At 36.0% G+C, this 14087-nt stretch overlaps 2 protein-coding genes across 2 annotated transcripts; both read right to left on the bottom strand.

Moving 5' to 3' along the window:
- Positions 1-5139: 5139 nt before the first annotated feature.
- Positions 5140-6570, bottom strand: LOC144363799 (uncharacterized). Its single transcript, XM_078014249.2, has 5 exons — positions 6405-6570; positions 6023-6283; positions 5744-5877; positions 5484-5576; positions 5140-5274 (listed from the first exon to the last, which is right to left on the bottom strand). Exons 1-5 carry the CDS (start codon positions 6568-6570, stop codon positions 5182-5184), a joined length of 747 nt encoding a protein of 248 aa, XP_077870375.2. The 3' UTR covers positions 5140-5181.
- Positions 6571-7804: 1234 nt separating this feature from the next.
- LOC146735591 (synaptogenesis protein syg-2-like) lies at positions 7805-14087 on the bottom strand. The gene is made up of 5 exons (XM_085505931.1): positions 14024-14087; positions 10487-10837; positions 9462-9773; positions 8569-8895; positions 7805-8118 (listed from the first exon to the last, which is right to left on the bottom strand). The coding sequence occupies exons 1-5, from the start codon at positions 14070-14072 to the stop codon at positions 7805-7807; spliced, it is 1353 nt and encodes a 450-aa protein (XP_085362057.1). The 5' UTR covers positions 14073-14087.

Consider the following 14087-nt stretch of genomic DNA (forward strand, 5'->3'; position numbering starts at 1 on the left):
CGATGGGCCCTGAACATACCCACCCACTTGAAAACAATAGCAACTGCATCATGGTCAGAACCAATGGATGGAACAACTGAAATAGATTCTACCTGATTCTGTGCCGAATCTACTAAAGTCTACTACAGATATATGAATTTGGCCCCCTTCTCCAAGTAAACGCTCTAAATATCTACCAGATCGAATACATTAATAAATCCCCGAACCTATTTTAGTGACGCACGCCGTGCATAATGTGACTTCCGAGTCTATCTAGTGACTATCAAGGGTAAGATTGAAATCGCCGCCTATGAGCTTAATGTCATGTGCATCAGTACATTGTTGTTCTAATAAAAGCGTTACATCTTCAAAAAAACCTAGGTGATCAGTTCCAATATTCAGGGCGTGCATTATTTAACCACATGATTAAACGTGCTCTTGCCCTAAAGTTGTATTTTCATGTTTTTTAATATTGGCATTATCGCTTGCCTTACTACAAATAAAACATGCAATTGAAAATCATATAGACGGGAAAAGTAGCAAAGAACTAATAAAACATTACTTATTTCAGATTTGTTTCAGGTGTTTATCAATGTCCTGGATTGTTACCGAACGCAAACTGTCCTCTTCTGCTTGGTACAGAGCAGTGGCCAGTACTTTCCATGCAATGAAACATCTCTTTTTTTGATACCGTTTTCGAAACCTTTTAAAAAAAACGTTGACGTAGAGTGTTTTTTTCTTGTGCAACTCGACTGGAAACGTTGTCCGACACGTAAATTAAGGTGCCACCTAGTGGATTGTCCCGAAGCGCTTTCGATGCATTGAATAATATACGGTTAGCAATGCTGGAATCGACGAAACAGCTTAATTGGGCGTGGATGATACAAATCTTTAGCTGGACCGGCAGGTGATCTGTATGCCCTTTGTATTGCCACATTTTTCAATTTTCAAACTTCATAAGCACAACAATTAAATGTCGAATGAGAGATTCACATCCCCCAAAATATCAACTGGGCGTTTTCCGGTATGGAAGAGAAGTTTAAAATATTTCTATGAACATGATATTCGAGGTTGTCGTTAGCGTTTTCCAATCTTGTAATTTTCTCAAGTAAAACTTTGGTTTTGGTCAACAGGTGATCAACATTTTTTTTTGTCTTCGCCATTTAATCATTCACCGTCGCCACTTGACCGGTAACTGAGACATATTTTTTTTTTTTTTTATCAACTTCAATTTTGACATCTTCTATATGCTTACCTATCTTGGAAGTCTGGTTACACAGGTGGAACAATATCTTGACTAAAAACTGTTTACGGTCTTCACTTCCAAGTTGCATAACTTTGTCAGCATCCCCGCTTTGAATCAGTTTGTCAATTCTACCAGAGCGTTCTTTACCTCTCGTTTCCATCAGGAATTTGTCTATTCTATTACCACGATGTAGTTCCGGCTTTATTAGCTGGCATATTACCAACGTTATAGTTGAATAAAATCGAAGTCGACCATTTTGCTGGCCCTGAAATAGTTACGCTCACGGAGCGTATGGAAAAACACTACTCACTCATTCCTGTCATGCACAGAAAAGGATGATGATGTTAATAGGTATAGCAGGAAATGTGATATATGGCAGAAGACCGCTCCTAAGGGTTGTGTTAGCAAGGTACCATTAGGTATGCCATTGATTTAAATTCCATTTCTAATGATAGCTATGGATCTGATTGGTCTGATCAGTCCAGCGACTGAGAGAAGTCATAGTTACATTTTAACTGTTGTAGACTATGCTTCACGATACCCTGAAGCTGTAGCGTTAACGAAAATTACTTCTGAGGTGGTTGCTGATGCATTGATCTGTATATATAGTAGGGTTGGTGTACCCAAAGAAGTTTTAACTGATTTAGGGACACAGTTTGTATCTGACATGAAGAAGTGACATTTTTGCATTGATTTTCGCAAACTACGTTGCATTACTTTGTTCGATGCAGACCTATTTTCACAAATATAAGAGGGTCGGTACTTCACAAAAATTGATTTAACCAAGGGTTAGTGGCAGATCCCCATGAGTGAGAAAGACAGTCTTTCTCACACCTGATGGTTTATTTCAGTTTTGGCGAATGCCTTTCGGGTTGTGCACCAGCCTCTTTTTTTCATATGATGCGTATTTTGTTGGTAGGTCTTGAAGATAAAGTTGAGAATTTAATTGATAACATTTTAATTTATTCAAAATCTTGGGAGGAACATGTACATATTGTACATATTGTATTGGCTTAAACAAGTTTAAGGAAGGCAGGATTAACCAAAAAGTGTTTCTTTGGTTTTACTAATTTAGTAGTTTAACTAATTTATTGGTCGACAGCTAGGTGACATATTACCAGATAAAATAGAAGCTATACAGCATGCAGCCCAACCTGAAACAGTAAAAAAAGTAAGGTCAATACAATACAATACAACAGCAGTTTCTCTCAGTGATTTTACCAGAAAATTTCAGTCAAGAAAGGTAGTCTGGAAAGGTCCGCAGGAACATGCTTTTAATCACTTGAGTAAGCAAGCAATTTTAAAGTTGCCTGATTTTACTAAGAGTTTTATTTTGAAATGTAAAATATCAGAAGTTGGACTTGGTGCAGTCTAATTTCAACATTATGAGGAAGGAAAATTTCTAGTGGCATACGCCAGTCATAAATTACTAGCCGGAGAGAAGTCTTATCAAAAAAATCACCAATATTTATACGGTAAAGAATTTATTTTGGAGACTGATCATCAGCTATTAATTTATTTAAACAAAGCACGAGAAGTATGTTAACAGTAGGTTAATTTGGTGGGCCCTATATTTGCAATCATTTAGCTACTACATTATAGCAATTAAAAGAAAAGGGAAATATAGGTGCCGGCTATTTAAGCAAGATTGAGAATTACTGTTAAAATATTTTTTCCAATTTTGCGATTTTTTTATTGATCATTGAAAATGTTCAATCTAGATGAGAGGGAAATGTCAGTATCCTTTGTTCTACGTTTGTTTATATATCACCTCAAACTTGCAAATAGAAGTATAAATGAGACAGCTGCAAACAAGACCACATTCTCCTGTGGAAACGCAGGTGGTGTGCCTGTAACTCGACCATTTATGCCCTATGAATAGGCCAGATTGAGGAAAGTTGTACTCTGTACTGCTATTGTGATATTGTGAAACAAGTGATAGAGGCTTCAACCATCATTATGTAAGACTTTTATCAACTGCTCTGGAATCTCCTGCTATCAGCAGCGCACCCCTGTTTAGTGTGAGTTATGTATGTGTCCCTTTCAATATCAATAAGCAGGCCTTACACTGTGACATTGCTCCATTTTATATGTCTCTTCTGCCCAGTAGAATGCGGGCAACTCTTTACAAATGGTACACAATGCATGCGCAGTATAATGCTCCTCATGCAGTTTTGCACAAAGTGATGTTATATACCTCGTTCGTGAGTAATGACGTACAATTGCGTAATCCAATGATAACACCAATCACAAATCTGGATGTGATGTGTTATTATGTATTTATCATATAAATATAAATTTGGGACAAGCATGATCATAGTCCTACCCTAATGACAGTATAATAACGATTTATTATTCATCCATCCACTGCAGACAAACATATTCAGCTGCGGGTCTTAGTCAAGGTTCTACCAAAGTCATATCATTGGTGAATAAATCATGACCAGTGACTTTAACTTCACCGATACGTTTGTGCCACGAAGATTTTATAGTTTTTAGATTCAGTTAATAGCAGACACTAGCAAAACATGCCATGTGTCACAAATTGTTTCCATGAGATAAGGGGCTTAGTCAGTACATTTATATTATAGGCTTTGTTGGAGTGAACATTCGAATTGTGATTAATATATTCAATTTAATTCTCATAATAAATCACACGATTGCAGTTTCACTGATACTGTATGAAATAGGGTAATAATGATTGTAGTTACTCATGTCTTAAGTAGTTGATGGTTCGCTTATCCGGTTATTTGTCTTAAACTGTTGCTGTATAGTCATGCTCTAGCTCATGTGACTCGTTGTTCTGGCTTTGTGTTTATTGTGTTTATAACTCAACATTAGTGCTTTTATCTATACATCTATGACACGTATCGCGTCATTGGATAGTATTATGTGCGTCTTTGCCAATCTACTAATATTATCAAATCCGAAAACGTGAAACAAAGCTATTCCACGTTTGGACTTGAATGCAGAGTGTGGGATCAAATTGCACTGGATATGAGAATACATATTCCTGAACAAACAATGAACTCGGTTTCGCACCACAAATTAATTTTCACCAACAATTTTCTATTGAGAAACTCCTTTGTTGGGTTGTCTACGCGTTAAAATAAGCTCCAGCTGCGATCTTTAAGAAGCCATAAAACAAAGTTAGGCAAATTGCACCAATAACATATAGTTACATTCACAGTAATCTTTACATATGTTGATGTTATGTTTCATTAAATCTCATTTGAACATCATGTTATATTTACAATGCACACGTGCCTCTCGTGACATGTATTTATTCATGTACTGTAATAATTCCAATTCAAGGAATTTCAATTAACTATATACAACTTACAGGTACATTACAAACATATTAACACGCAACACAGGATTCAGACTCGCAACCATGGCTAATCGCATCGTCATCAAATAGCACGCACAGAACACGAGCGCACAGTGATGAGACAGACATCATGGTGCAAAATTCAATTCTCTGACGTCACAAACAACATGCGGTTTATATTTCTGCAGATGCGATATAAAAACAATAGACCATTTTCCGTACATTGCGAGAATCACGCGTTATGCGTGAAATCGAACGTAAAAACAGGACAAACAAAGGTCATAGCGTCGTAGTCGCGTCAAACATCGAGTGGGATTCGACAAACGCGAAAGTATTTCGGGGACATTTCCATGCTTAATAATGTGCTGTCCACATTTGATGATAGGCAATTTCGATTAAGTAAGGGTATTCGGAAGCAATATTCCTCTGTCGAAGATCGGCCGGTCAATGTAAGCTGCGAAATAAAGAAATTCTAGTTCTAAATCAAATCGTTCGATTTTTGCGGCAGACATTCGACGCGCGTCTTTCATTCATCTCGCGAGATCTCGCAATTGTTCGGAAAATCACCTATTATTCAGGCGCGTTATAATTACAATGCACAAATTTTATTCAGTCATAGAATTGTCTATGGTGTCTTTGGTAATGGTATTTCATAGGTTGATTCCAGGTCACTTGTTCTTGTTGATAGTGAAGTATAGTCACTGTCACCTTCAGCCGTCTGTAAAGACAAATTCACAATTAAAAACCTTACTAAAAATATTGATAATAAAACTTTATATTACTGGAAAATAGAAGAATATAATAAATATTCATTCAATTCACAAACTAATTACCATAAGCTTGTGCGATATACTTTAGTAATTACACTGATTACATTGAAAAATACATGTGAGGGAATATAGGAATCACTTGTGCCATGCAAATTACCTTATCTGTGATAGACATTGGTATTTCGTACACATGCCTGCTTTCTTTTGTCACGGTAGAAAGTGTTGTATAATTCGGATCATCTTGCGGCGTCTTAATAAAAGAAATAATGAAAATAGGACGACATGACTGAAGCAAACGGTTGATTTCTAATAATCACTGATAAATTCAGAAATGAATTATCATGATGATGATAATGATGATATATATATATTTTTCATATATATTTTCATAGACTGCACCCGTAATTACTTACTAACCTGCTGTTTGTGTTGTTTGTGTTGTTTTCGTTTGCGTATGTGGAAAACCACAGCTCCAATATTAGCGATCAGAGAGGCAAGGAGGATAAATACAAGTACTCCGGCAACTAAACCAGTATGGCACGACTGACTGTCTGTAATTTGGAATAAATATCAACACCAAATAAACAGCAATTTGGACAACAAGGGAATCAAACTAGAAAGCTAGGTTGTGGTTTATTTCTGAAATATGTACGTGTCTATGCACTTTTAATATTAAATTTGAATAATTCCTATTACCTGCAATGTCATGTGAATTCTTCATTGGTTCAAAGATCCGTCTATCGCAGACTTGATTGATTGTACAATACGTAATTCTATATCGAGCCATTGGATCAGCTGGTGAGTACTCTAATACATTTCTGTCGAAACAGTTATTTACTGTAGCCCAGTGTCCAACCGTATCCTGTTTTTCAAGTTGTACACATTGGTATTTAGTATCTTCATGTCGTGTCCAATTAATTACGCCAGTTTTACGATTCACGTTAATGGATGGTTCAACTGTGGGAACAAAATGTAGGTAAACAAAATTAGAGAGTAATACGAATGAAAGCCCCTCCATAAAAATAGCTATTTAAGAAAGTAGAATCGTCTTTGAAAGATAAGTGTACATTGTACTTACGGTATGTGTCGAAAACGTAAATACCGGAGAACTGACTAATCCCGTTAATATCTCCTGCCTTTGCCCTCAATTCGTATACAGTAGATGATTTTAGCTTTGTTAACGAGACCGTCGTGTTTTTTGTTCCTATTCCATCGGACGGCCATGGTAAAAATGATGTATCCATCTGTGAGCGGTACTCTATATAGTAATTAATGCTATCTGGTTTCCCATCGTGATATGCAAGTGGTACAAGTTGGACTGTTAGACTATCATAATATCGGCCAATTATAATTATACTTGGGGGCGCTGGTGCATCTGTCGATAATCATAATTATATATATATAGCTACATATCAACATTCAATTAATCTACTTTCGTTAATAGATAATACTGTATGTATGAAAAATTGTATACATGTGATCTGAAAAAAAATACATTGCTTATAATAACTACAATTAATTTAAAAATAAATATATAAGTTAGTATTCAATTATAAATTATTTTGCGTGTAAAAAAGTAAAAAATAAATTGTGATAAAATAAATGTTATTGTGGACTCTCGAATCAGTTTATGTCCTGGTTTTTACCAATAATAATAATAATCTTTAATATAATACCATTTTACCTGGTAGATGCAATTCGATTTGCAGATACACTGTACCGATGTCATTCGTTGTTCTTATACTGTACGTGCCGAAATTGTTTTCCTCAACCACATATATCACTGCAACACTTGTAAATGATGTATCGACTGTGTCGTGTAATACTATATCACCATTCGTCCAATCTCCAAACGTAACTGGTAATGGGTTAGCATCCACTGTTGCAATCATCGACACGGATTCACCAACTCGACTATAGTATTTGGTATTACCAATGATAGATGGTAAATCTATAAACTCAGACAATGTGATAATAGCTCTATGTAGTCAATTTCGTACCAAGTTATGATGCTCACAATAATGAAATACAATCAAAAGTACATATACAGCATAAATTCAAATTAAGTGGAAATAACACCCAGTCATTGATCAATAATCGAAAGTCACATGGGGAAAATATAAGTTCATTCATAAAAGCACAAGCAATGGTCACATCATTGAATCAATGTTACATGAACCCCTAGGTAAACAACCAAAAGGAGATTCAAATAATGTTAACTTGTCAATAGATTGTTGCAGTTACTTGTTACGTATTTGTGATTTATTTTTCATGAAAATTTCATCTACTCGTGGAATAGGATTGCTAAATAAACGACACGTCGCATTTGCTGCTCGGCGATTGGTATACAGTTCCGTCTGATTAAACTTATTGCTCATTAAGGCGTGTCTTCGTGGCGCTGATTCCAATGCATAACACACAACAAAACATAATTTCACTAATTAAAATATAATCATATTAAAATCATATTAACTGATATTAAAATAACTTCATAAATAATTTGTAATACTTACAATACACATTCAACGTGGCCGATGCACTATCTGCCTGACCAACACCATTACCAGCATAACATGTGTACGTACCGGCATCTGACTTCACAATATTATTAATGATCAATGATCCACCAGTCAGTCTGTATTTATTATTATCAGTAACTATATCATTACAGCATTTTTTCCACGTGTATGTGATGGCAGATGGGTTACCTGTTGCCATGCATTGAAATGTTACTGTAGTTGTATGTTCAATTATTGAATGGTCTTGTGGAGACGTGATGATGGCAGCAGGAACTAATAATATTAAGTAAACATTTTATGAGTAAACTCATAAATCAACTTGTGTGTTTCACGGTCATCCACTTGAGAACCAGTTAATGATATATATATCTGATATATTTCCATAAACACTGTATCTTCATGTCGACACAGATCAAATGCACTATTATGTAACAATTAGAACCATGTGTTTTTATTGATATGTAACAATTTTGCGAAGTTTGCAGTGTTTGCTTTTTGGTTTAGTGAATTATTGAACATAAAGCTCCTGATGAGTGAGGTACTCGTACCTTACGAAACAGTGCTGTCGATTTTCAATATTCATGTAGTTGTGTATTAATTCCTCTATTACCGCATTTATCTGCTCTACATATACTTTGTATTGAGCACACTTTTTCTGAATAATCGACTCCCGTATCATAAAATACATATAGAGTTGCATATTACAGTATCTATATTACTTACCATATACGTTCAGTACAATGTGTGAATGTTTGTATTGGCCTGTGACGTCATTAACAGCCCTGCATTGCAACTGCTCCATGTGATTGTTCGGCTGCGGTGCGAAGGTCACTGTCCTTCGCGTTGTTTTTAGTTTTCCATTCGATGTTACGTTAGGAAAGTTCGCATCTAGTTCAATGCTTCCCAAATACCAGGTTATTATTGGTTCTGGTCGGGATTCACCAGCAGTGCATGTGAATGTGGATGACTTGAAAGATGTAACAATCGCTGTTGATCCAGTAAAATATTCGGAACTCGCGTCTGATATTATTGGGTTAAAAAATAAAGGAACTGAAAATAATCACATGGATATAAATTTTTCGATGTTATATTTATTGAAATGAAGAAAAAAACTTGGTTCTTTCGTTTTTTCAACACATTCGTTGTGAAATAATAATAGTATTCACTTGCATGGTTTAATGCCACATGTTACGTGCATGTGAAGAACGAATAAGGAAGACCACATTTCAGAAACAAAAATGCACTGAAACCTACTATTTATGCGAGTATGCAGGCAACGAATTTTGATGAAAATCACGTTTCAGTAGACTAGGTCCTTTAAAAGCCTACCCCTTGAAACAATTTGTCCAGAAAACAACGTATCTTGATTCAGAAACAAATTTACAAGACAAACGCTCCCTCATTAATAAACACTAGTTCAAAACCATGGTAAAGTATATCTATCATTGACACATATGAACACACCAAAAATACAAAAAAAAACATTTTGAAACATTGGTAGACCTCTTTGGTTGCCTGTAATACTGGGTAAGTTTTGGCCAGTGACACTAGATTGGACCTCATGTCTATTTACAAAATCACAATTTAGAATACAATATTCTCTCTCACGAACTTACCATGTACATATAAAACAACTTGCGTAGAGATCGCTGAAACTGCGTGAGTATTATTGGCTTTACACTGTAACAGTTTGTCATCATAATTGTCAATGTCTGGAGTAAACGTAAACACACTTGTTGTATCGTATAGTTTACCACGATTCACGATAGTTGGTGCGATATTATACGAGTCTGTTCCTATCAACCATTCTATATCAGCTGAAGGTTTGGTTCCGATGACTTGGCATGTAAATGAGATCTCCGATGCATGTACAATGTTGGCTGTAGAACCATTTAAATACCCAACAATAGAAGCTGTCACGACCGGCACTGTAGATTGAATGTGAACATTAATATCGTATACTAGTATGTGACGTTTTTATTGTTGTATTAGACATGGTATATATGTTGCCTGAGTACTTTTGTATGTTGGAATATGTCAATTTCATTCATATTACGTTATATTACATTTAAATGTTTAAACTCTTGAACACAATTATCTAGGATTTATCGCGCAATGCGTTCGGAGTTTGTGCAACAGTACATGAGTCGTATACATTACATAGAACCCATGTCAAACACGGCATGTTGAGGGGACCACCGCCCACTGTAAATGGCAAATGTCACGTGCACATTCGCGTATTCATTTTAAGGCTTGTACAATTTCCGTTACGTTTGTATTCTGCATTTATAAAATAAATCTAATCAAACGCTAGGATAGAGACTTCCCGTTTTCGACATTTTGAAATTCTTTTATTTTTATACATACAAAGACGTATTTATCTATCTGTCATACTTCAGACAAATAACATTCAAAAGTATAGAGAACATAGCAAATTATCTTTTTCCTAATATTTTTGTGTAATTGGTAATTATGAAAGTTATCATAAGGCATGCATATGGAATATATTTCGTTGTGAATTACTCTCGACATATTTTTGAATTGGTTGCAGTTGTTTTCAGTCCCACCAAAAAAAATAAACCGAAAGAATCTCACAATGTCTAAAACGGAAAGTCTGTATCATAGCGTTAATTATTCCTACCTGTTACAGTTAGTCGCCCGTAATTGCTTCCTATTGTTCCTGGTGTGTCTGTGGTTGACCCACAATTATATATACCCTCGTCGTCAACGCTGACATTTGGAATAATGAGATCATAATGGTCTGAACGTGATGTATCTCCAGTCCAGTCAAAATGTTTTATTGAGTCGTAATCAGAGCTATGTGCAAACATCCCATTAGGATAAACAGTAAAGATACGAAGATTGGGAGTGCCAACTATTGACCAGGATAAAGCATAAGGCGATACAAACGAGGTGGCACTGCAATCTAGTGTCGCATCTTCTCCATCTATGACAGTAACATCTGAGGGTCCAGTGACTTCAAGACTGCAACCTACGGGGTGTCGTAAAAGATTACTAGATGATAAATGTGTGGCTGTCTGTCCCACACATTCGATCAGCTCCAAAAAACTGCGAGCACTGTGTTTGTGTAATGGTGACACAAGTAAGATTCTATGGTAGACTGTAATACGTATATAAATTAGTACGTCGTTTATTTCGGTAGAGAAGTCTGGCATCAATGTACAATGAGAACAATCCACCCTAAACATGCACTGAATCACCCTTTATATAGGGTTAATAGGATTTACACCTCGGATTTTAAAATTGGAGGAAAACACTGTGATTGGTTTGCCATGTGAGAAGGTCACTATTGAATATAGATTGCGACTTAATCTGCTACAAAGTTGCGACTTCTCTTGCGTTCGCTACGATAAGAGCGTATTTGTGACCATTACGTAAATGGCTTACATAAACTGATTTATGTTTCTCGGTAATAGAGATACATGTATTATGAGGTGAAATCAAGCATGAAACGAGTTCTAACGAATATATCCCAGTGAATAATGCTTGGAATCGAATGAAACGAAAACGAACCAATATAGAAAATCATTGTCTATCGATACAAACTAAATACGAATGAAAAATAACAATTACAATTAAACAAAAACAAACATGAATGAATCAAGAAACACACACGTGGATAAGCATCCACGATAAAATGTGATATTATGAATCGTACAATTTATAAACTAATATTGCATTCAAAATGACTGTTGATTGATGCTTTGTGTAAAGTACACAAGCTTTAATAATTAGCTAATTTGTGAACGAAACACTTCTGTGACCTAAGTGGGCATAATATATATCAACCAAAAAGTCGACATTGTTTTTATGTCTGGTCTTCCGTCATGAAAAGATACTTAGAGATTATTCTAAAAGACCACATTGCCTGCAACCATCACGCCATTCTGATGTCATAAAAGTGCATGGTCGCTAGAGGGCGCAAGTTCTGTGTTCGAGAGCTATGCTAATCGAAATCTTACATAGCCGTTTTTCGATTAAGTTTATATTACCTTCACTGCAATGACTCCCGGCATGCATTGCTGTTTTGAATTCTGCATCGGTGTGCACTAAACACGGCTATCAAACGTAGGAATTAAGTAATGTTGGAAGTTCGCTCGGGCACAGAGGCAATATGAGAAAAAATTTAGATAAAAAAAGAGAGGGTCAATAGTAAAATCATAAAATCATGGGGTGCATCTCAGGCAGATATTTAATGAAAAATGCTTCACATTAAAATTTGATTTTGAGAATATGATCTCTTATAATGTTTGCTTACATCAGCATGACTAGGTCCAGAGATCTTGCAGACACCTCTTATAATTTGCGTGTGCTTAACTGTGTATTTTTTTTTTGTATTTTTAACTTTAAACACATTCTTTTTCTAGTTCTAAAGGGCGGTGGTCGTCGCGCTGCACATGTGCGACATTTGTGTTGATAAACATTGATTTTCCCACAATCAATGTGCTCTTCTAAATGGAATCATGTATGGGGTTTGACCTGGGCGCGACTTGCACTAATTACCGCCGATGACTCCTTGGATACCTTCCAATCACCTAAAAAAAATACCTTGGTAACGTCTCAGTTTGCAACAATCAAAGTCTCTATCTTTGTTTATATGAGACCCATATATCTTGCGCATGCGTGACACAGCGACTGCCGCCCTTTAAGTTGATTGCAATTGTCATATGTGCCTTTCGTTTTCGAATATAGTTCTTTGCAATTTAATAAATACAACTTTGCATGTAACAGGCGCGCCCTGTTTTTCAAGGTTAAACGACAAGCAGTCAGTAGAAATCTCGTATGAGTAAACATGGTTGCCTAAAACGAATTCATTGCATATCTGCCGATTGTGTGTAGTATTTTTTTCTATTATTATTTGTGTTTATTTATTGTTTTAGCCTCCTTTTTGTCGAACTTTCCATTTTTTTTAGTTTTATTTTCTGTGGATTAGATTCGTTTCAAAGGAAATAGTTTTCACACAAACTCGTTAAGTATTATTACTTTGAATTGTATCAACATTTCCAATAACACTGTGTGTATTAGTTGACAATAAACCGTTGACTTTTAACCTAAATTCTAGATTCTATGCTTTTCAACGTGTAAATCTACTTTTGATCACTGAACCGAAACAAATCCCGTGATTCGGATACTTGGCGACACTGTAAGATGCGATTTCGGCGATTGGATGTATATTTATATTATATAGTATGCACGATATGCCGAAGTATTAAAGGGGAGTAGAGGCCTGGCTTTTGTTACTCCGTACATGAAATTTTAGATCTATGAATGAATTCTGGCGATAATACAACTTGTATGTGCTGCCAAAAGCCCTAAATATCGGGTATAATACGGGATGTGAAGTAGACGATAAACGTCCTCTTTGCATGGCGTTATTTCGCCTCTAGGGTGCCACTCAAAGACGTCACCAGTGAACACTGATTATTGAACCCATTCATTCTAGAACGTCAATCTCATAGAAGTGCTTCTATGAAAGACGTTTACTGACATTGTTTATATTACAATGTAGTTGACAATATAAATTTAGAAACTGTGCCGTGGAGGGATGTGGCCGTGACCTAAATTGTTGAGTTGTTCCTTACACAGTGGCCATTTTAACAAGCTATTCAACACGTATACGCACCTGACGGGGTTGTAAAAAAATGTGTTGTTTCATGCGAAATCCAAGAATAATTTTCAAGTGTATATAGAAGTTCGGCTGATGCAACAAAACAAAACGTTTCACTTAGGACTTTTTTACCATTCCTAGGGGGTAAAGTTATAAGACTGTATGTTCTCAAATATGGTGTAATTCGGTTGTTCAAACACTTGAAAGGGAGTGTCATGTTCACTGCCCTCAATGAGCGCTGAATTTTTTTTTTTTCAAAACCGTTTTCAAAACCTTGTGCCCCGGAGGGTGACATAGCACTATGTGATATTGTGCTTTACTTGCAAGCACGCACAGTTTACGTATACACGTGTTTCACGTCGTATACGTGTGAAACTAGTCAGATTATCCCCATATATAGATATATACTATCGCTTTCAGATCAGACTTCTATAATAGTATGAGATTTCAGCGGTCAGATTCCAGTATGCTTACCGCGCATAATAGCACCAGAGGTTAATCGCATTCATGGTTATACAATAGCAAAACACTGAAATGCAGTCAACTCACATTTCTGGAGAAGGACAGTCAACAATAAATAACGACGCAGCCACCGCATTCTGTGTCGTCGAAC

Source organism: Saccoglossus kowalevskii, chromosome 12 (genome assembly GCF_978046115.1).
Source record: "Saccoglossus kowalevskii chromosome 12, keSacKowa6.1, whole genome shotgun sequence".
Lineage (NCBI taxonomy): Eukaryota > Metazoa > Hemichordata > Enteropneusta > Harrimaniidae > Saccoglossus > Saccoglossus kowalevskii.

What these genes read in the sequence shown, in the direction of transcription:
- LOC146735591 (XM_085505931.1), bottom strand. Translation starts at nt 14,072, where the DNA reads ATGCGGTGGCTGCGTCGTTATTTATTGTTGACTGTCCTTCTCCAGAAA. An exon ending in GACTGTCCTTCTCCAGAAAT is followed by an intron (nt 10,838 to 14,023) that starts GTGAGTTGACTG and finishes GACACCCCGTAG; the next exon opens with GTTGCAGTCTTGAAGTCACT. An exon ending in CGGGCGACTAACTGTAACAG is followed by an intron (nt 9,774 to 10,486) that starts GTAGGAATAATT and finishes TTCAATCTACAG; the next exon opens with TGCCGGTCGTGACAGCTTCT.
- LOC144363799 (XM_078014249.2), bottom strand. Translation starts at nt 6,570, where the DNA reads ATGGATACATCATTTTTACCATGGCCGTCCGATGGAATAGGAACAAAA. An exon ending in GAATTCACATGACATTGCAG is followed by an intron (nt 5,878 to 6,022) that starts GTAATAGGAATT and finishes TCCAAATTACAG; the next exon opens with ACAGTCAGTCGTGCCATACT. An exon ending in ACAAACAACACAAACAGCAG is followed by an intron (nt 5,577 to 5,743) that starts GTTAGTAAGTAA and finishes TCTTTTATTAAG; the next exon opens with ACGCCGCAAGATGATCCGAA.